Source organism: Rousettus aegyptiacus, unplaced genomic scaffold (genome assembly GCF_014176215.1).
Source record: "Rousettus aegyptiacus isolate mRouAeg1 unplaced genomic scaffold, mRouAeg1.p scaffold_m13_p_1, whole genome shotgun sequence".
In the NCBI taxonomy this organism is placed as follows: domain Eukaryota; kingdom Metazoa; phylum Chordata; class Mammalia; order Chiroptera; family Pteropodidae; genus Rousettus; species Rousettus aegyptiacus.
Window position 1 is genome coordinate 183,897,232 of NW_023416284.1, and position 22,331 is coordinate 183,919,562.

The following is a 22,331-nucleotide window of genomic DNA, read 5'->3' on the forward strand; positions in this document are numbered from 1 at the left end:
TGGCCACGGACAGACGGACAGACGTCCGAAGGAGTGCTTTGGCGAGCTTCAGACTGGGCCGCGCGCCCCCTTCATGCCCGCGGAGTCCCAGGAGGGGGAAATGGAGTGGAACACGCGGGTGGAAACCGCGGTCAGCAAACCGGGGATCGTCCCCTGACACTGTCCGTCATCCCCAGAAGACCAGGTCTCTGCCCTCGCGAAGCTTCTGTGCTAGTGAAAGAGCCAGACCTGCAGGTGAGCACGCAGGCCACAGGTGATCTGTCACCCCAGGCTGGGTGAGCTCTGCGAAGGCGGCGGAACGCAGTGGGACCTGACCGGGGAAGGCCGGGAAAAGCTGCACCACTGCTGCGTGCCTGCCGTCCTCAGGGATTCGCTGCTGCAGGCGACCGACTCGGGCCCCGAGATGGGAAAGGAACGGGGAGCGAGGACAGTGACCCAAGAGAGGACCACGAGGAGTGAAGCGAGTGACCCCAGGAGTTTAGACTACGGAGCCAGAGGACAGCCTGAGAGGACGTGGCGCCGCCCCCTCCATGAAGGTGCAAACGTGGGCGCCGAGTGAGAGCGAGAGAATCAGGACTGGCACCCACGTCATCGCCATTTCGCTAGGGAACGCACAGACCTTTTCTAAAGCCCACGCTGGGGTGAGCCACTTCACCGTGGTCAACGCGTGAAGGTCAAACTCGGTGGCCCGAGTCTCCGTCCGGGCTCAGGGGTCACGTAAACAGCCAGAGACGCTGAGTCCAGGATCCAGGTCTCAGCAGAGAATCTGGCTGGCCCCGGTCTGGGTCGCAAGTAGCTGCCCCTGAGGGAAGGCGTGACACGATGCAGGCAGGCGGCAGTGGCCGACCCTGTGCGCAGTCCGCGGATCTCGCGGAAGGAGTGAGGGGAGGTGGCTGTCCCCACTCCGCGGAGCTAACATGCACGGCAGTGAATCACGAAAATAAATGCAAATTCTAGAAGAATTTTCTCAAAGCAATTCTTGTTTTTAATAAAAATCCCAAAGTTTTAGAAATAAATTTTTAGAATGAACAGAAAATACTGAGATATATTCATTACTTCGCTAGTTCAGTCACTGCAGGATACTACCAGCGTATAAAATATATTTAGAAGGAATAGTAATATCTGAGTAATTCGATTCGACACGCGTGTCTGACAGTTCACATGACAGGCACCAGAAGAGATGCTGGGTGGACGCGAAAATGAGAAGGGCCGACCCCTGCCCTGAAGCGCTTTGAGCTCACGCCCGGCGAGGCGCGGGGGCCGCTGCGCGCCACGGGGTTCGGCCCGGGGATCCTGTTTGTGCCACTTACTGTCACGCTGTGCACTACTGCATCACTACGCAAGGGTGGCGTTAAAAATCTCGGGGTACTCGTCTCTCCTCCCGTTAACATCTTACTCGATGTGAACAGCACACACTGTGATCACTCACGAACACAACCATCACGTTGAAAAACATGCATCCTAAATCTCAAATAACAATAACTAGCGCATAATACACGATATAAAGTCTGCCACATACATTTGTAACGAAGTTGTATATATTTAAAGCTATGAATATAAGTATCATTGGCTCAGAATATTATTTTAAATATGTACATATGTGTTTTCAATACCACAGCAAAAAATCCAATGCCAGTGACTGAATGTCCTGAATCACTTCTGAAAGCGTCTACACGCCCCACATTTGTCAGTGGGCTGTGTTTAAATAAGTTAAAACACAAATGTGGGGTCCGGCCTGTTCCCCAGAGACTGGGCAGGCATGGCTGAGACGCCCCAGCATGCGACAGCCTGACCCCCGGTGACTGGGGCTTCTCAGTGACTCCGCCCCAGCACTTTGAGAGTTATCTTTAAAAATCTTAAAAATCGCATAAAATGCTAAACTTCTGTTGTCATTTTTTTCTACTGCAGACTGTACATACAAAGGGCACAGACTGTCCACAACACCCAGGCCGCAACAATCAAATGACTTCTGCACAAAACGAAGTCGACAAATGCCACAAACCAAAACCCAAACAATCAATAAACTCTAAGATTTTCTACCCAAATGTTGCCTTGTTGGTCAAAGTCGGCTGATAATATCCACAGACACAAATTACAAAATGAGTTTAAAGCACTTAATTACAATATGTCTATTAAGCGGTCTGTAACATAACAGTTCATCTTTAAAAAAAAGAAAAGCTTATAACATTTTCTTAATTAGAGCACCAAAATCTAAATTTAGATACTCACATTATTGCACTCTCCAAGGAAATACAGTGCAAATCCGTCAGCTTTTGTGGCTGCCAAAGCAATGAAAGAGGAAGAAACTAATCTCAATAGGCGGGCACAGCAGGCGGGGCTCTGGGGGGCACAGGGACGCGACGCGGGAGGGCTGGGGGCCGGGCGAGCGGGCACGGCACGCCGCGGCTCGCCCGGCCACACGGTTACAGGGCCCGTGTTTACTTTCATCGGCTATTGCAAGTCTCAACGTGTGACATCCTCAAATGCATATAGCAGTCAACGTATCACATAACATTTGCCAAACTTTAAAATCAGAAATAACTGGAAAATCTCTCTAAAATCTGAGAACTGTACTTCATTTTTAAAGTAGTCAAAATGCCAGAAGTGGTGTTTACACTATTGCACAGTCACTAGAAGCATCGACCAAGAGCAATGTGAATACATCTGCACGCCATCGCTAAGGGAACACAATCTAACTTTCCTAAGCCTGCTGCTGGGTCCTCTGACGGCCAGGACCGCCGCGGCTCCGCGGTGAGCTCTCAGAGGCACGGCCTGCGCCTGCGCCCCGGCTAAGTCCTTTCCACCTGTGTGGCCGTAGGGACCATAGCTGGCTTCTCTTGGCCCCAGCTTCCTCGTCAGTAAAATGGCGATAACAGTACATAAAGTTGTCATCTCCCCAAGTAAATTTAAAATGCTGCTTCCTCTTTAAACGTTAATGATTTCTTATATAAAGATGTGATTAAGTTCAATAAAAGTATACTTTCCAAAAAAAGCTATGTTTTAATTAGAAGTCATACTATATTCCATTTAAACATCGGGCTGATACTTTTTTCAGATTAGATCATTTAAAAAATCTTAGGCTTACACATCGTCCTTATAGTTTGAGACCCCTAAGAGTCTCCCACTTGAGATTAACAAAATATTTTCACTTCAAATTCAGCCCAAGAACAGAAGAAATCTGCCCTTGCCTCTAGTGACACTGCTCTTGCCACTTCCTGCAAGGAAACGGAAGAGCCTGGGGCTCCCGGATGCTGCGAGAGGGGCGCGAGCGTCTCTCACCGATCTTGATGATGCTGCTGAGTTCGTACAGGAGCAGCTGGTTGTCCCCGCCCGTGTCCAGCCGCTGTTCTATGTAGCTGTTCAGTTCATACACGACTCCCTGCATGTTCGTATCTTGGTACTTGGAATGAGAAAAAGAAAAACAAGAAAAAGGCTATAATTAAATATAACAGAAATTCCTTAGTTTGTAAAGATAACATGTATGATTTTAGATACCAGCTGTTCATTATGCTTTTACAGAGCATGATTTAATATTACATTCTACTCTAAAAGTGGATTGCAAGTTAAAATTGTTACGACTTACTTAGGATTATCTAAAGATTGCATGCATGTTTATTTATGCTAAAATATCAAATGTTACAAATTACAACTTTGTTGCTGAAGTTTTATATGTATCAGGCAACTTGATCAGTGAACACAATACAAGTTTTCTAACTGAATGAAACATTGTAATTTCCTAGAAACGTCAACCTTCCTCATTGCGCTGAGTGAATCCAAGTTTATTACTGTCCCCTCCTTTGCATGGGCATGGCTTTCACCCTGGTCCCACCTCAACTCTGCCACTAGAGCGGGGTCCAGCGGCTGGCACTGCGGCCGCCGCCACGGTATCGACCATCCCACAGAAGGTCCACAGCAGGGGGCCGTATCAAGGTACCGGGGACAACAGCAGGCGGACCTCGGCATGGCGGGGGACAAGTGGCAACATGTAACACGCAGAGACGAGGCGGGCGCTGCCATCGGATGCTTGGCCGGCTGGAGCCTCACGCGCTGGCTGGCTGAGTGCCGAGCCCTGGGCAGCCACTTTCTCACTTGTCTAAGCAGGAAGCTCTGGCCTGGTGACACAAATCTGACTTGATCACTGCAGCAGAAAGTCAGGGCACCTCAAAAAATTCCACTCACAGGCTGGAACCTCGAATAAAGGCCTGGGAGCCCGAGTCCCCTGGGGGAGGCCACGGCTGCACGACTGTGGAGCGGGCCTTCCGACCTTGCCCGCAGCACCTGCGCTGGGTGACAGGGACACTTCCCGGCTTCGGGGACGACTGGGCCTCCACTCTAAATTGCACGTCCGAACCGCAAACATCGCTGCGCTCAGTCGGGCGGGCTGCGATGACTTCACTGGAAGGACTGACCCGATCTAACATTAAAACTGACAATGCTGTCATGCTGGTGTGGGAACGACGCTGTCGAGCTCTGTCTGACAGATGTCGCTGGGTGTCCCCGGAAATGTTAACGCGCCCTGCGAGTCTGCTGTGCTGCCTCAGGACATCTGGAACGCAGCTGAGGAACAGGGGGACAGCCACTCTGTCACCTGAGATACGACGGTAACCCTTGGTTTAGAAAGCTGAGACCGGGTCTGAACGGGGGGACTAAAGTCCCCAGACGAGCTGAAGGGCAGGAGCTGTGTGCACGTGGACAGTGGGCGCACTCCGCCCGGAGAGAGTAGGGAGCCTGAGTGAGATGGAGACTGTGCTCCCCGCCAGTCCCAGGGCCTGTGACTCCATGGGGGTCGGCGACGTACCTGAAGGCTGTAACGACACACTAGAAAACTCGACGAGATGGCAAGCTGGATAAATACTTAACCAGCTGTAAAAACAGCCCTTGGCTTTCAGCACAAACACCAATATTTACAAAATATCTTCTCATCGCTGTTTAAATTTTTCCTGCTTCTTTTTATCTTTTTTTTTTTGCAACTTTTTATTTTGTCATCATTTCAAACTTTACAGAGAACTTCAAGAACAGTACGGAGACTCCTCTCCGGGGTCAACCCTTCGCATTCGGGCCTGCGTGTCTGAGGGTTCTCTCGGGAAGTGCCCCCTCCCCACCCCCTCCCCGGTCCCTCCCGTCTCTCCTTTCTCTCTCTCACTCTCTCCGTTATGCCCTTAAATGCAAAACTGCACGGAGCGGTTGTCTATATTTCGCTGCCAACGACCTCAACACTGCCAAACCCCACGGTGGCCCCGCAGGCTCGGCTCCCCTGCGGCAGGGGCGGCGCTGGACGCGGCGCCCCCCGTGCGCAGCAGCTTCCCCACCGCCGCGCCTGGCTCCCCCGCGCTCTTCTCTGTCACCCTCCCATCTCGGACGTCCCGGTGCCGAGGCCCAGGCTGGCCTTTGCGCTGGTCCTTCAAACCACTCTCGCTTCCCGGGGCTCCCTCCCGGCCTCAGGACATGACGTGCCGTCCGTGCCGATGACTCTTAAATCATCCATGTCACTGAAGCTTCTCTCTCTCACCCACATCATTCCCCTAAACTCCAGACCCATAACCCGACCAGCTACTTGCTAACTCGGCGTGCCCGCAGCCCGGTCACGCCGAATGGCACTGCGGCAGCCCCCAGGCGGCCCCGCCGGTGACTGCACCCGAGAGAAGCCCGACGGACGCCCCAGAGCGACGAGCGCGACCAGGAGACTCCGCCTACACGCGCAGACCCGACGCGTGCTCAGATGCGCGAGCGCGGAAAAAGCAATCAATAAATGGCCCCTCCGCGTACATGGCGACACTGTGGAAAGAAGGAAAACCTACCCGAAAGGACCTTCTCCTCAAAGAGCCGCGGCAAATTTCAGCAGAAGCGCGGCGCAGAGCGGGCTGCGACAGCGCGGGGCGGCCAGGCGGCCGAGGGTCGGGCGGCTCCTCCAGCGCGCGGCAGAGGATGAGCCGAGACACGCGCGGGGCGGGCGGCCGGGGAGAGGGACAGACGCCGAGCACCGCGATTCCAAGGGAGACGTCCGAACGGCCGAGGCGGCGCGGCACGCGCCCGGCGGAGTCACGGCGGTTAAAACGCTCACGCAGAACCGAGCGAGAACACGCGCCCCGACGGCAAACGCCAGAGCCTCCTGAGCGCTCAAACGTCCTAAAAGCAACGTTAGAAAGGCAACTCCCAGGGGGACGGCCCGCACGGCCCGCACGCACACCTCCGCGGGCGACACCGGCCCGCGGGCCCTGCGGACGCAGCGGCACCCCTGACTCCCCGACGCCACGGCGTCCTGCCCTGTTCCTGTCGGGAATCTGGCGCCTCAGAGGGCGCACCCGCTTGAGCCACCACGGTCACAGCAGTAATGACAGAAAGGGTCGCGCTGCCAAGCCGATGAGGAGAAAGGACCGCGAGGCCTGGCGGGACCCCGCGTCCCCCAGCCACCGCCGCCCCGACCTCGGGCCGGGCGCCCGCCTCCTCCCTCACAGCTCCGGCCGCCCTGCCGCGCACCGCGGAGCCACCGCGCACGCCCGTCTGCAGCGCAACTGTCGTGCATCAGCACAGCTGGAAACATTTAGTCGCGTGTGTGCGTGTGTGCACGTGCGCGTGAGACAGCGGCAAGCACGATGGTCAACACGCGGACGGACGCAGAGGAACAAGGGGATGACAGGGGCGCGGGCCGCGGAGCGGATGAACCGCTCGCTGGCCGGACGCAGCTGTCTGCGGCTTCACGGGATGGACCGACATCGGGTGGGGCCCCGAAGGGACCCGGCCGGCAGGGGGAGACGGCGGTGTGAAGGCCCGAGGTGGAGGCCATGCGGGGCTGGTCACTTGAAAGCATTTCCCGCCCTTCGAAACGACAAAGTCAAACATCTTCTTGGGGCTGCACAGGTGCAACTGAGGACAGGCGCCCCCGGTAACTCAGAGCCGGTCTGTTTTTCGAGGAACGCGGACGAGTCAGCCGCAGGTTTCTGCCTCCCACCCCGAGTGATAAACACGTGGCGCCCCTGCAGATGGGGACGGCGGCTCCGCCACTGCGGGCGCCTCAGCGTCTCGAGGCCCTGCCCGAGTTCACGGTGAGAGTCCTCTCACCCACGAGCCTGCAGCCTTTCCCGCTGCGCCCGGCAGCTTTAAAAGCCCCAGCTGAGCCCCCCACCCCGGACACACCCGAGGCAGCCAGACCAGATAACTGAGACCTGTCGGCATGACGTCGGCAGCGAAGGCGCCCCGTGCGACCCTGACACTCACGGACGCCCAAAGCGTCCGCCAGGTTGGCAGGGGCAGAGGGAAATCTCCTGTCTCCAGCGAAGACCCTGGTCACTTTGGAGAGTCTTCGCGTGGTCGAAAATAAAGGAACAGATCTGTATGCATGGTGTCCTAACAGCTCTGTAGGTTACATTTATGACAAAGAGCGGTCTCTCATATAAACTTGCATCAGATGCAAATCTATTTTCAACATTTGATCCACATTTAAGACATTCGCCTGTCCACAAGATATATAATTAAGACACCGCTTTTTCATACGTAATTGATTATCCTTTTGTAGTGTCAAACACAGCGCGCTAAGTGCCTTTGGTACTCGTCCCCCGCACGCTTCTAATTTGCTAAGTCCCTTAAAGTTAACAGCAAGCATTTCTCTCGGGCATGAAAACACTTCGTTTAATGTTTCTGAAGGTACGGAGGGGATCGTGCCTTCCACATGTGAACGGTCACCTGTCCCCCGGAAGAGAAGGGGCGTGAGCGCGACGGCAGGGGCCAGGGGTGAGCGAGCCAGGTGACGCGTGAAGCAGCCGCCGCGTGCAGGGCCGTGGCGGAGGCGGCTTCTGCCACGTGGGGCGCCGTGTCAGTGCCGCCTGATCTCATCTGACGCTTTTCCGAGAGAAGCTAAAAATCCAACCGCGATACGCAGTCTCTCGATTTCTAATTGTCGGCAACTGATTCAGAGAAGGCCGCACGCACGTACGGGCCAAACAAACGCCTGTTGGCTGCGCCCCCCCCCCACAACCCCACGGGCTTCACGCCACGTTAGCAGATGATATCCTGGGGACGGCAGTTTTGTCGTTGCTTTGCTAATAACTGAACACGTTGAGGCACCGGGAAAACACGGGGAAGGGCTACTTCCTGGACGTGGCGGGGCGGTGGCAATCGTGGGCACGGTACTCACCCTGCTGACTTCCCTGGGAGCCGATTCATCTGGGGGAGGAAAGGGGGAGAGCACAGTTAGAGACCCAGAGCAGGTTCTGGAGTACAGCGCACGGCATTCACTCTCAGCAAACCAGAAGGCGCTTTGCAATGCTTCCCCTTACGAAATCTAAGAATTTGGTTCTTAAAATCTGTAAAATAAAAGTTCAGCACAAATTCAGAGCCAGGCATACATGTTAATTTTGGAGGGAATGAAATAACACAACTCGACAGTCATTTCAAGACCACCTTCTAAGAGCGTCTCAAGGGGCCGCGCCTACAAACGTGGCTCCGCTGTGGTTTACTCCAATGCGGGGACCTAGCAAAGGGGTTGTTAGCACTTCCGACGTTCTGGACGACGCAGCCCACGCGGATCTCTCACGTGACCGCTAAGCGCCGCGCTGTGCGGGCTAACGCGAGGGCAGCTCCGGCGCCCCTGACGCGCTGAAGTAGGACCCGTGCCGTGGCTGCAGGCGGAAAGCACCCCCCTGACCAGTGCTGCTTCGTGCCATGGCCGGGAGGTGGCCGTCTGTGCCCGGCCGCCACTGCGGGCCACGAAGACACTGCGGCCTGTTGGTTCTGGCTTTTTTTCCTACTATTTCTTTGATTTGCTACTTATTACCCATCTCCACAAATAACACCAAGTTTAGTCCCAAATCACATATCAAGCAGTCACCTCCAAGTTGGTCCCTGAATCCACTATCTGCTCTGTCAATCATGTGTACACACACACGCACATGCACACACAGACACAAGCACACACACACACAAGCATGCGCACAGAAGTGCATACACGGCACACACATACACACATACATGTATGCATGCACGCACCGTCACACATGCACACACACTCACCCATCCAGCTTGTCTTTCAAAAATATTCCACCGATCACGCCCCTCGGATGCTTCGGGAATGAGAGCGGACTACACGTCAGCACCGGCTGCAGCCTGACTCCGCCTGGGACCTTTTCAAAATCACCGAGCCTGGACGGCAGGGGTTCCGCAGTGGGTGTTCGATAAACAACACCGACGTGTTGTATTCTGTTATCAGTACCCAACTTGCTTATATGTTTTTCCTATAAGTCTCCTATAATGGTTTGATTATTGCATCTGATATTCTCAGGAAGAAGCATGTTGTAGGAAACACATTTGTTTTGTCTTCAATGCTGAAGTCACATCATCGAAGCTCTTCGACATGTCCTCTGTGGAGATGAAACTATTTGATTAAAGCACGACCAACCTATAAACAGATTCTCAAGTGAAAGCAGCTTGTACGTGTTTACGTTTTTTATCTAAGACATTCAATGAGCACGGCGCACGAGTCAAGGTGGATTAGAAGGCACACAGGACAAGCGGCAGCGGTCTGAACAAGCTCGCTGCTGAGGCTGAATGAGCCTGACACTCTGGAACCTTCTGCTCTCCACCACTCACCACTAAGATGTGGAAGTTACTGGAAGGGAGGACGAGTTCGAATGTCCATGCGGCTATAAGTGAATGTCCCTTTTGCTTTTTCCTTTAGTCTTGGTGTTTCTCAAACTTCAGTGTGCATAAGACACTCTACTGGGACGTACTTCTGAAAGCCAACTTTTTCCCCCTTTATGGGCAGTTTAAGTAACAGAGAGACAATGTGGACCTAGAGCTGGTTTCTGGACTTCTCACACGCACCGATTCAGAAACGTGTCCTCCATCTCTTCCTCCAACTTAGAAGTCAAACAGGTTTTGTTTCATGAATGTCAAGTCCGCTGCACTTAGGGAACATGGTGTTTTGTTAGAGGAATTTAACGAGCACAGTGGAATTTGCCAGAAGGGACCTCTGCTTATTTCCTGTACGTGGAATTCTCACGTAGACGAATTCCCCTGCCCGAGGGAAATTTGGGCACGTTGAAAAGCGTTCCTGTCATTTCTCCTCTGAAGTTGGTGGCGTGCAAGACACAGAGTACCCTGGGGCTGAGAGTACGAGCTACGGTCTGCTGCCCAGACCAGCACGTGGTCATTTGCCACCTCACACGTCTGACGTGAAACACTAACGATATAATTTGGCACTGAAAACTATTTTTTTCCACAAAGACATTTTCAAAGTAACAGAGGAACCACCCTCCTCCCCTCTGCATCAGCTCCTGACACCTCGCAGACCTTCCACGGACCCCGGGTCAAGAGCCCACGCCCCAGGATGGCCCAGGGCGCCCCCCTCTAAGGCCCACGGCCCCGGGGTGCCCGAGCACCCCACATGCACGTGTGCCTCAAGCGCTGGCACCTCACACGGCTCGGCAGTGAGGTAGCCGTAAAATGAAAGGCCAGGGACCACGGAAAAGCAGGAAATGGCCACGAACTCCAGACTGGGGATTATTCATGAGCATCTGATTATCAACAAAGATGTTCATGACGGCAGACACTAATTTTTATGTGGCACAGCATTTCCGTAAACATTTGTTTACTCGACAAATATGCACTATAAATCCGTTACGTGCCAGGCATTTATCCCTGTTTTCAAGGAGCTTACAGTCTCTTACGTTTACTCTTCTGGTGGGATGAATAAAAAAGAAAATAAAAAATAATTTTAGAAATGGAATATCCATGCTCATTAAAGAGAAATTTATCTTAAAAAAGAAGAAAACACCTTCAATCTAAACATCATTTTAATATGTTTTTTAAAGCTTTTGGGAGAATAGTGCAAATAATAAAAAAAATCTCTTGGAGGATCTCCTAGTAAGTACACCTTTCAAAGTACTTAATTTTGAATATTTTATAAATCTTTATAACTGTGTATGTACTTATACTTTCCTTTTTGTGATCGCTTTTAATATTTCTTTTAGATGAAGTGAAATTTCAGGAATGAATCCCAATTTATAACCAGAACTTAAAGGAATTCATATTATGATGACTGACTTAAAAGCACTGTGGCTGTTAATAATATTCTTTTTCACTGTGAAGTATGATATTGGAAGTGAGGGGGAAATGCCACTAAAACGCATATAATTTAAAATCAATAAGAAATTATTACGTAACAATTACAGACAAAAGTAAATGTCATTAAAGAAAAACAAAGTGTGAATAGAAAAAATTTAGACAAAATATATTTCTAAGTTACAGGAGATCTAAAGATACGCTTAAAATCAAGCATTAAAAAAAGTTGAAAAGAATTTTGATCTTATAATCTTTAAGACTTTTTACTCTTTGGTGATTTTTAATATCTTCCTACTAAAACAGAAGAGTCTGCGAAGGCTTACAATAACGAATATAGATACGACATGATCCAAAAATACAGTTGCTAAAAATGATGACGAAGGCTTACATTTATAATTTAACTTGATTGGGTTAAATTAAAAATAAGAGAAAAGCAGAACCACTATATGAGCCCACATTGGCTAAAAGAAAAAATGCGTATTTAATCTATACGTGTACATAAACGCATACGCATTTTATAAATTACACACACGCAAATTGGTTTCAATTACAAATTATTTTTCCTGCGGTGTATCATGTCACCTCACGTCTGAAGTGGGCAACGCAGGTCCACGTGTACTTCATGAACACGCAGACGTGCGCGCCGGCACCTTTGGGTGGTGACCTCACGTGGTGCTCTCTTCCACTCACATCCCTAAACTTTTACAGCCACAACAAACTGCAATGAACCGCCAGGGAACCGTCTGGGTCTCTCCCTGCTCTGACCCGGCCCTGGGAGGGAGGCAGCCGGGACAGGAAGGAGAGAACCGGCCGTCGGCGCGGGCAGCAGGCCCAGCGTGCGGGCCCTCCATCCCTGCGGGAGCCCCCCAGAGTGCCTGTGCCCCTGTGGCTGCAGCGGAAGGGGTCGTGTGCTCCCCTCCGGGAAACCCCGGGGCTGCGCACCAACTCCTGTCCCCCACCTGTCCTACTTGCGCCAGGGCGGGTCGTGACGTGCAGGCCCGGTAAGGCCCCCCGGCCTCAGCTGGCTCAGTCAGGAGAGCAAATACTGAACTCCATCCAAGGCAGGACAGGGCGCCCTGGTGTCCCCTGCCAGGGGAGAAAGAGCGGACCTCACTGTTCTACACTCAGAACTGGGAAAACAGCCACTTCAATATGACAAGGGGAAACGGCCTGAGCAAAAAAGTCAGCGTAAAAATATAGAGTCAAATAATTAAAAAAAGATCAAAGAAAACCGTATCTGAAAACGATGAGGACCCGGGGCAGCGCAGGTCTCTAAGCAAGCCAGCATGCCACTGGGTGCCGGGGTTCTCACTGCTTGATCCAAGTGAGTGTGTCTCACAGGACGGTCACTTGTCTTTGGCCATGAGCTCTACAGGAACATGACGGAGTAGCTCCTGTGAGGAAAACGGGCTGCCACCTTTTTTTTTTTTTTTTTTTTAGACAAGGCAACCTTTGATTGACCTCACAGATTGCAAGGACCCTGTCAGCTTACAACCCCTTATTTTTTAATTATGTTTACACCTACAGCACCTGGTCTTCCTAGGTGGTCTCCCATCCAAGTACTAACCTGGCCCGACCCTGCTTAGCTTCCAAGATCAGACAGGATCAGGTGTGTTCAGGGTGGCCTGGCCGGAGACTTGCTTTACACAGATAAGTGTTGCAAAAATTAGTCTCTGTTATACTGCTATTCAGGAAAAGCCGAAACCTGGTATTAATAATGCTTAAAGTTCTAGGGTAGGCATTTCTCGATAGGCATTTTAATGTTATACGTAAAATAAAGAATGAAATGAAAATGTTTGATTAACTTAATAAAGAAGACATCAAAATGGAGAGCTCCAGGAGGTGGAGATTCAATGCTTAGACTATAAATTAAGTTTTAAAACTACATATTGCACTCCCAATGCTAAGTTGTGATTTTTATATGACCTAGATTCAAAATTCCAGTAGGAACTGTGTTGGAAATTCCCAGATTTATTCCTCTACGTTCAGAGACTGTTTTGAACAATTTCTACTTTTTAAATGGCTCCTCAATCACGATCTTGGCGCTCCACGTAGGTCGCTTCTGCTAAATCTTCCACGGACACGTTCGGTCTTCGCTTTCGGTGCTCATTCTGCAGGAAGGAAACGCCGTCCAGGAAGCCACGTGCCGATGCCAGTCCCCAGAGAGGCGAAGTGGGCCCGGACGCGGGAGGCCGTGCTGACCACCGGGAGGCCGCCCGCCGGGCGGGTGTTCTAAGGTTCCTAAATGCACACGCCTGTCAACTCATTACGGGACGTTCTCATTTCCTATAAATTTACTACACTCGCCATCTTTTTGTGCACTTCCAGATTTTAGTGATACCTCAGAGAGTTTTTCTTTATGTATAAGTACTGATATTTGCTATAACATAAATAAAACTTGAGGCATTTTAAATGTGTATTTAATTTTAAGTAACGATAGTAAACCTGTTACATACAACATTCATTTATACTTTTATGAAAAACAACCACTTTGCAGAACAAAACATTTTTCCTGAGTAGCGGGGCACTGTTTTGCACTGTTACAGATGTTTTCAAAGTCTGGATTCTCCATCTGCTCCGCCTTGAGTAGGTCATGACCGGTCATTTAGATGAAGTATCTGAACACGACCTGACCTCACAAAGACACGTGGCTGGAGAAGGGAGCAAGGCGTGAAAAGGCTTCTCAGATAATCACACAGGTCCCCCCGCGACCTCGCACCGAGACCCGGCGAGCGAGCGTCTTAGGATGGGCTGAGATGCGGCCCCTGAGCCGCAGTGACAGCGGATCCACCCCGGTTTCTGCAGTGGACAGCACCACGCGCCCCGGACCCCGCGCGGTGACACGCTGCAGGCACAGGCCCAGCCCCCCGAGGGCAGCGCCCGAGTGAAGTGGGCACGCACGGCCCAGGGGCCCGGCCGCGCGAGGCCCCCCTGCAGGGTCCCCGGCTCCGGCCCTCCACGCGCACAGCCACCCGTCTGCTTCCTCCCTCCCCGTCCCCTCCCCACACTTCCCTTCCGCAGGCGCTGAGCCCAGGAATTCACGGACCCCCCCCCCCCCCCCGCCCTAAGCTCCGGCTGGGAGCTGACTTGCCGAGGAGTCCCACGGGGCAGCGGTGACGGGACCCCGGCCGAGCCCCGGGGCCGGCGCCGCGTGCAGGGCGCGCTCGGCCGCGCTCTCCCACAGGCTCACGGCGTCACCGTCAGGGAGCTGGGGGTGGCCCTCCTGTCTCCCGCGCTCGGTCACGCGCCCGTCTCAGTAGAAGGACCTTCCCGCCCCGCGGCTCACTCCGCAGAGGCGCGTCCACGCCGGGGCCACCACTGCCCGCTTCTGCTCTTTTCTCAAACGGCTCGGACCCCTCCCTTCCCCACGTCTCGGCATTTTAAACTGAAGGTGTCCGGGGCAGGCCCGCGACCTTCCGCAGCACACGGTCGCCTGTCAGCACCGCCTGCTCGCTCCACGGGGAGGCCGCCGCTCCGCCCGCCGCTCTGTAGCCCGCTGCCGCCAGGCCCGGGCCGGCCGCACCCTGCCCGCTCTCCCACCAAACGAAGCAGGAGGCCCTCGCCCTCCAGACAGGCGCCCCCCGCCCCCTTCGCCACTAACCCCGCGACCCGCGCACGCACTTCCTCCCCGAGCGGCTTCGCCCCGTGCCGCCCACTGCGCCCGCGCCGCGGCGACACCCAGCAGAGCCCCTGGGACAAGGTGCCACACTGCTTCAGCCGCCATCGCTCTGTCCTGATCGCACCGAGTCACCGGCAGCCCCTCACTGCCACTGCCTCTGCCCCACAGGCTGTCTGCCCCGGGCTCCCCGGACACCACGCGCTCGCGTTTGCTTGTCCTCCTGGCTCGCTGGTCACGGTTCTTCCCCAGGGTGGCAGAGCCATGGGGTCCAGCCCTTGGGCCCCGTCTGCGCTCACTCTGTGGTGACCTGCTGCAGTCTCATGGCCCTCGATGCCACCGAGATGCTCACGGTGGCCGGGTTTACGCTTCAGTCCCGACCCGCCCACTGCCTCCCCGCCGCCATCTGCATGTCCCCTAAGCATCTCCACACGTCCAGATCGGGACTGTGATCTCCGCCCCCACACGAAACCTGTGCTCCGCCTCTACTCCCACGCTCGACAGCGTCCCTAATTCTAAAATTAAGATTCGGGATGTTTCCACACTAAACATCACTATTTACAACAGGTTCAACATACGTGTTGCTATAAAGTAACTCCACGTCCAGTAAGACACGTGTGTACACACTAAACCACGGGGGCGTGGGAAGCCACGGTATCAGTTTATGCCGCACGCATAAATTTATTTCTGCTTCCATTTAAAAAAGTTATTTAGTAGAAGAAACTGTGTTGCTGCTCTTGGGCAAAGCTAATTTAACTTCCATTAGATAAAAAAATATATATAAATATCTAACCAATGTACTGATACTTGAAACTAATCAAATATATACATATATACATCCTAGGATTTAATAATTAAAAATAATACAACTCGACTGCATCAGTCAAAACCAGAGGGTAACATTATGAAATCGGTTTCAATACCTGACTTTGTCAGTGAATGGGCCGAACTGAAAAACGCACGTGCTTCCTCTACGCAAACTGACTTCCGACTGTAATCGCCCCGAACCACGCCGCCTCCCTCTTCCGACCCCGGTATTCGGAGTATGACATCGAACTCCTGAACGGACTCAACTGACGACCGCGTCGTCTGGAGTCGCACCGTCCCGGGACCGACGCGCGCCAGAAGCCCCGCACCGCAGAGTCTCCTGCCAGGGTCACACGCACGACCCCGCGGGACGCAAGCACGTCTGACGGCGTCGAAGCACCCAGCAGCCACCACCACTCCACGTGCCGCGCAAGGAAACGAGCTCTAAGCGACGCTCGCATCTCCCAGAGCGGTTCGTGTCAGTGGCAAACGTCTGAGGGGGACATGAGAGCTTGCGGGCTGCAGAGTAAGCCACGTGCATCTCTAGCATTTGCCCGAATGAAACCATTAGGGGAAAATTCCAGCAACTGAAAAGGCATTTAAAACAATCATAAATAATACAATATTACTTCCAATTACACACATAATTATTCCCTTTACCACGTTCAACAGCAACAAGACCACAGCAGAATAAAATGACGGCTGCTTTTAGACGGTGTCTCCTTAGGTACTAGACAATGACCCGTTTCTGTGGTAAGCAATACATAAATCACTCTAAAGCTGTCAGTTTTCAATTAACATAAAGAACCACATTTTTAACATAAAGTGCCAAGAAATGGCGCCTTACATCACTATCAAACCGCGGAGCACACCTGACTCCTTTACCAACGGCAGAGTGCTGCTCAGTCATCCGTCCGCCCGGTCGCTCTCCGGGGCGTTAAGCGAGCGTCCGCTGTGCCCCGCCGCGTCACTCAGGCTGTCACCAAACGATCCCTTCTCAGAACTTAGAAATTATGAATTCAATACATCTCACTGACGCTAAGCAGGATAAGCATGAAACAGATGGCATTCTTCACACGTGTACACGCGTAAGTCTCTAGAAGACTCGGACGACACCCAGGTCTCCATCAAAGGGATGAGATTCGAATCTCATCAAAGTGACAAAAACGTAAGATGAGGTGAGTTGGCCCATCACGACACTCCAGCACGGCAATCGGAACCCAGCATTGCCCAAGAAACGTCTCATTCTAGGGCACTGTTTGAAACAGCGTTAGTATCAGTCACAAACCCCGACACCAAACCAAACGCGCGCCAGCGGACTGATGGTAACCGAGGCGCACGCGGCAGACCCTCCCAGCACGGGCGGGACGGACGGGCCACACGGGCAGCGGCTGTCGGCCCCAAACGCAGACGCGGAGTCGTCTGACTCCAAACCGCACCGAAACATTTCCCGTTTGCTAGAAACACTGTCTTGTAAAAATCACAGCTTTATTCAAATCCACGAATTATGAGAACAGAGCAAATTAGAGTCAATAGAGAACACAAATTAAAACGACAAAAACGTGTCACTGGGGTCAAATGAAGAAAAATCTTACTGAAGCACTAAGGGTTTTGAAAAAGAATTAAAAACGCAGTAGACTGAATACTTTACTCCTTTGCAATGCGTTTTCCTGCACGTCTGCAACGTGCTCAGTGTCCGGCAGAAAGTCCGCTGGCCGGGGCGGGGACAGATGAGCTCTCTGCCCCCGGCCTGCCTCCCCCGGGGCCCGTGCTGCAGCCCAGACTGCTGCTAAAGTGGTTTTTCTTAAAGTCTGGGGTGGCTGTCACCCCGATAAAATTAATGAGCGCAAACAAACAGGTAAGCTGGGGACGGGGAACCCGGGACACGCCTTCTCCCTCTTCCTTTCAACATTGTTGGCGCTGGCGGACGGCGGCCGGGGAGGGGCCACACGGCAGGTCTGCCCTGCGGTCACCTCCAGCGCCTGTTCCCTCCAGAATCGGTGGCTGTACTGTGTCCCACAGTCCGCGTGACAGAACCAAACGTGCGGCCCGGGCACTGGCAGCCTCCGCTTCGCTGTTTCCCCGGGTCCGGACCTGCCCCCGCGGGCCTGCCCGTCCCTTCAGAGTCAAAGTCTGCCGTCCCCCAAGGCCGCCTCCCCGCTGAAGCGTCCTCTGTCGAGTCCCTTCTGAAGAGGGACTGCATGCTCGGTTCACGCGCCATCCTGCAGGAGGCGATCAGCAGCCGGAAGCACATTCTGCCCAGAGCACTCAGCGCACGGCCTCGCGTCACCGTGACCCGGGTGCCACACCCCCCACGACGTAGGACATCATGAGCTCCGCGTCGCCAAGTCGCTTGCTAGGCTCCCAAGACGACCCTCGGGGTCCGCAACGCGGCGTCGGGGAGGGGGTCCCGGAGGCCAGGGCTCCGCTCCGAACCCCGCGAACCCCGTCGCGTGCTGGGCGCTGACAAACTGGGCGGCGGTCGGGCGCTGTGGCCAAGGCGGCGCGCTCCGGCCTCGTCTCACTGCCCGCCGTGTGCAGCGCGGACCTGGGGGGCGCCTGCGCTTCCAGCCACTTCCACGTGTGCTTCGAACGGCGCTCCTGCCCCCAGAATCACCCCGACACACCCCGTGCCAACGCGCCTGGAGCGGGGACCCTGGTGAACGAGTGTCACCAATCCAGAGAAAACAAAAACGTGAGAAGCCCTACAATGCTGTAACTTATGCATGAAAGCAGCTTTGAGGCAGGTTTTCCCAAATTTGACAATAATCCTAAAATATTCACACAGCATGACTTGTGAAGCTAAAATTTTCTAAATTACCAAAAAAATGTTAAATTATTCTCCCTATCATGCTAGCAGAAGACTGAATTATCTTTCTATCCTCTGCATGAAAAATGATATTACAAAATCGTCATACAGAGATCCAAGAGTTCGGAGCCAAAAGATGTAGCCAGAAAAAAAAGAGTAGCGCAGGGAAGTTTCAGGGATTTAATTCCCATAGTATTATGGTCACTTTCTGGACCTGTGTGATGTTTATATTTTTCAACTTCTAAAACTTCGTAATTTATGGTCATTTCTTTTCGCAATCCAAATATTCACTCTAATGCCACATTTTCTTTAGGAGCGTCCTCCGGCCTCACAGAACGCGGACCGGGTCGTACCCATGCACCACAGGGACGCTGTGGGCGCAGGCGGGCACAGCTGAGTGAGTCTGGGAACATCCCGAAGCCTTTCAAGAAGATATGCTACTTGACTTTTTGTCAATTTTTAAAAGTTTTTAAATTATAATAAACATTAACTAAAATTCACCATTTTAACAAGTTCTAAGTGTGAGATTCAGTGATGTTTCGTATGTTCACGTTATTGTGCAACTAATCTCTGGGACTTTCTCCTCTTGCAAAACTGGCACTCTGCCCCCACCAACTCCCTGTCCCCAGACCCTCACAACTGCTGTCCTACCGTGTCTCCATTGAGTTCAACGATGCTAGGTACCGCCCGTAAGTGGAATCACACGGTACTCGTCCTTCTGTGACTGGCTTACTTCGCTGAGCATCACGTCCTCAAGGTTCATCCGTGGTGTAGCAGGTGTCAGAACTCCCTCCCTTTTTAAGGCTGACAGTGCGCTGGTTGTACAGGCCACATTTCGCTCATCCGGTCGTCTGCCCACGGGCACTGGGATGCCCCCTTCATTTGGCCATTGCAAATAATGCTACTATACACATAGGTGGAGGAAATCGCTCTAGTCCCTGCTTTCAGTTCTTCGGGGTAGATATCCAGAGCGGAATTGCTGAATCCTAAGGCAATTCTAAAGTTTTTGAGAGACCGGCGTGGTGTTTTCCACAGAGGCTGCACCGATTTACGCCCCCGCCAGCAGTGCACGAGGGCTCCGATTCTGCCACAGCCCTGCTGACACCTGTCGTTCTCTGAATTTGCTGTAGCCATCCTAATGGGTGTGCGGTGGTATCTCGCTGTGGTTCTGATGTGCATATTTCCCTGATGATTAGTGACGCTGAGCACCTTTTCACGTGCTGTCAATCTGTGTATGTTCTTTGGAGAAACATCTACTCAAGTCCTTTGCTCAGTTTTAAATGTTTGTTGTTGTTGTTGTTGTTGTTAAGTTGCAGCAGTCCTTTACACATTCTGGACAGCAACCCCTTATTAGATACACGCTTTACAAATGTTTTCTCTTATTTCTTCTTTTCACTGCTGGCTATGTCCTTTGACGCATAAACTGAATTTTTCAGGACAAGTATGAATAGCCAAAATAAGGGAGAGCAGGGAAAAGGGCATCAGTGTTACCTGCGTCAGCATGGGAGGCCAAACGAAATCCCGACTCGGTACTTCTGTGCAGACTGTGCGTGGAGAAAGGGAAGAAAGGCCAGGGAAGGGTGGTCCCAAAAGGGCTGGCTTCGAAAGAGCCTCGGGTGGTGAGCTCGGGACTTTGAACTTCATCCCCAAAGGCCTACTGCCAACGCGGAATTGAGTCGCGGCAGTGACACGTGCACGTCCAGACACTGTGTCGCTCTGCCATCCGCCCAGGGGACGAACCAGAGAGGGGCTCTCACGCAAGGCCCAGTGCACGCCCCGCCAGGTCTGCTCTGGGGACAGGGCTGACGGCCGCCCCCGCCCACCATCCCCCGGGGCTGGACTTCCCTGCCACAGACCAAACTCGCCCTCTGCCTCAGCTACTTGCTGTAAAATCCACCTGATCAAAGTAATGCCGCAAAGCTACCGAGGTCCAGGAACAATTTAACGTGTAAACATTCTGAGCTGTACCAGCAGCTTTAAAAGTGACTGGATAAGAAAATGTCTTAAATCTACATGAGCACATTTTTTTTTTGCATGATGGCTAGTACAAAAAATATATATATTTTTAAACACAGTCATTTTATCATAAAATAAAAAAAAAATCTGATCATAAAATACTTTTCCATGAAAAAACTGGTTCTGCTCTGTAGACATTACAATATCAGTCTACCGGCATATTTGAAAAGTAGCAAACATGAAAAATATTCGCGAAGATAAAGGCGTCTTTCTAAATTTTTGTCTTGAGATGAGATCGTGAAACCAGGGGCGGACTCCGGCGCCCAACCCAGGACCACTGCTTCCTCAGGCGGGCGCCGGGGCTCCGGGCCTGCTCCTTCCAGAAGCCCTGCGCTCGGTGGCGCGGCGACTGGGCCCCTCTTAGGCGAGGGGACGCTAGCTGGCCATGACCATCCTGTCCTTTGTCAGACAGACAGTGCAGACCGAGCGAGGGTCCTCGTCAGAACAGGCGGGGGTGTTCGGGAGGGGACGCCTAGAGCACACGGGGTCGGGGCTGGTCCCCACACTCCGCAAAGTCGAGCCTCACGTTCTGCCCCAAGCTGCCGCGACTGAGCAGCAGAGGCAGTGGCCTGAGAGTCCGGGCTCGGGGGCGACCTGCCGTTTCCGCCTCCCCGCCCGACGCTTCTGGGCGCTGCTGTGGGGTTCGCTGAATTAACACACACGAGGCGCTCAGTGGTCAGCGAGCAAGTACCACATCAGTGTTTCTACTATTATTTGGAAATTTAACCTGTTACACAAATGTGCTGAGATCTTTGCTGCGTTTTACTAGTTTAGTCCAGTTTTTATCCAGAGAGAATGTCCTAGACCTGCTCTTTCCTGTGAAACTCTTATTGACTTTTCTTAATAGCATACAAACAGAAATTCTTAAAATTTTCTTTAAAAAAATAAAAAGCGGGGATTTTTTGCAACCTTCCGGGCTTCGCTACATTCGCTCATTCGCAGTTTTTACCAGCCGGGCCCCAATTCCGTCGCATAAAGATGCCATCCATCACACCAGCAATCTCTGGTTTCGCTGAAACTCTGCAGGTTCACGGCTAACAGAAGTGTATTCCTTCCTTCGGTACAAATTTAGAACCAGAACCCTACAGAACAAAATACTATTCCAGGCACAAACTTGCAATTTTTAAAAGAGAAAAAATTTAAATATATGCTGCATGTTATACTTTAAAATGTGTATGAGGAAATATAGTAATTCTTTTTAATCTGAAAAACAAGTATATTATAAGAAGAAATATTTTGAGTGTAAAATCACTTCTCTTTCTGACTTCCTTTTTATAGAGTATTACACAGAAAAGAAGAACCAAAGTCACACATCTTTCGATGTGCCTGTAATTAGCACAGTCTAAGTATCCTTTCCTTGTATTATAATTTCCTTTGAACTGTCTATGAAGAAAGGTCAGGTAGAACATACTCTAGCACTTGGTTTTCTCAGCTCCACAGTAAAAAGCGTACGTTCAGGAAGCTGAACAGGCAAAACGGTGTGGGGACAGTCAGAGCGCACAAAGCCGGGCGCCTCCACCGACCTGAGGAAGGTGTCCGAAGGCTGTGAGAAATAGTAAGTCCATCTCAAGTAATTCACACACACGTGTAAGTAAGAAAGTCAATGTAGTTGTTCATATATGTTTTAGATAAACTCTCTAAGTGAAAAACAGCATATAAATTCCAAAATAAGTAGTTTTGGCTACGATTGATCTACGGACCCTGGACTTTAAAAACCCTCGGCCTGAGCTCCGTTTCTGAAACAGCTCCAGCACCAATCGTTCTTTTGTTGAGAATACGATCTCGGTGCTTATAATTACTCCAGAATAAATCATCCTCTTCATCGCTTTTATCGTTTCCTGTCCAATTGTTTTGAAAGTTTGAGAACAGCCCTTACTTTGTTGTGTCTCTGCTCGATGTTCTGTGTTCCATGAGTCATTCTTGACGACGTTTCATGATCTCCACGGATTAGAGAGATATGGGTGCTTTCCTTTTGCTCAACCTTGTTCATGCAACGTGCACTTTACCCCAGATACATTCGATGTTTTA

The 22,331-nt window shown here is 52.0% G+C and overlaps 1 protein-coding gene and 1 pseudogene across 3 annotated transcripts in view; both read right to left on the bottom strand.

Annotated features, from left to right (window-relative positions):
• Positions 1-22,331, bottom strand: part of PDE10A (phosphodiesterase 10A) — a 317,180-nt gene that overhangs the window by 53,142 nt on the left and 241,707 nt on the right. For all 3 annotated transcript variants that reach the window (XM_036223535.1, XM_016128089.2, XM_036223531.1), the window contains exons 3-5: positions 8,132-8,160; positions 3,280-3,400; positions 2,230-2,279 (exon numbers count right to left, since the gene is read on the bottom strand). In XM_036223535.1, the coding sequence (XP_036079428.1) occupies positions 2,230-2,279; positions 3,280-3,400; positions 8,132-8,160 (200 nt within the window). The remainder of the gene's footprint in view (positions 1-2,229; positions 2,280-3,279; positions 3,401-8,131; positions 8,161-22,331) is intronic.
• On the bottom strand, positions 12,574-12,692 carry LOC118605570 (annotated as a pseudogene).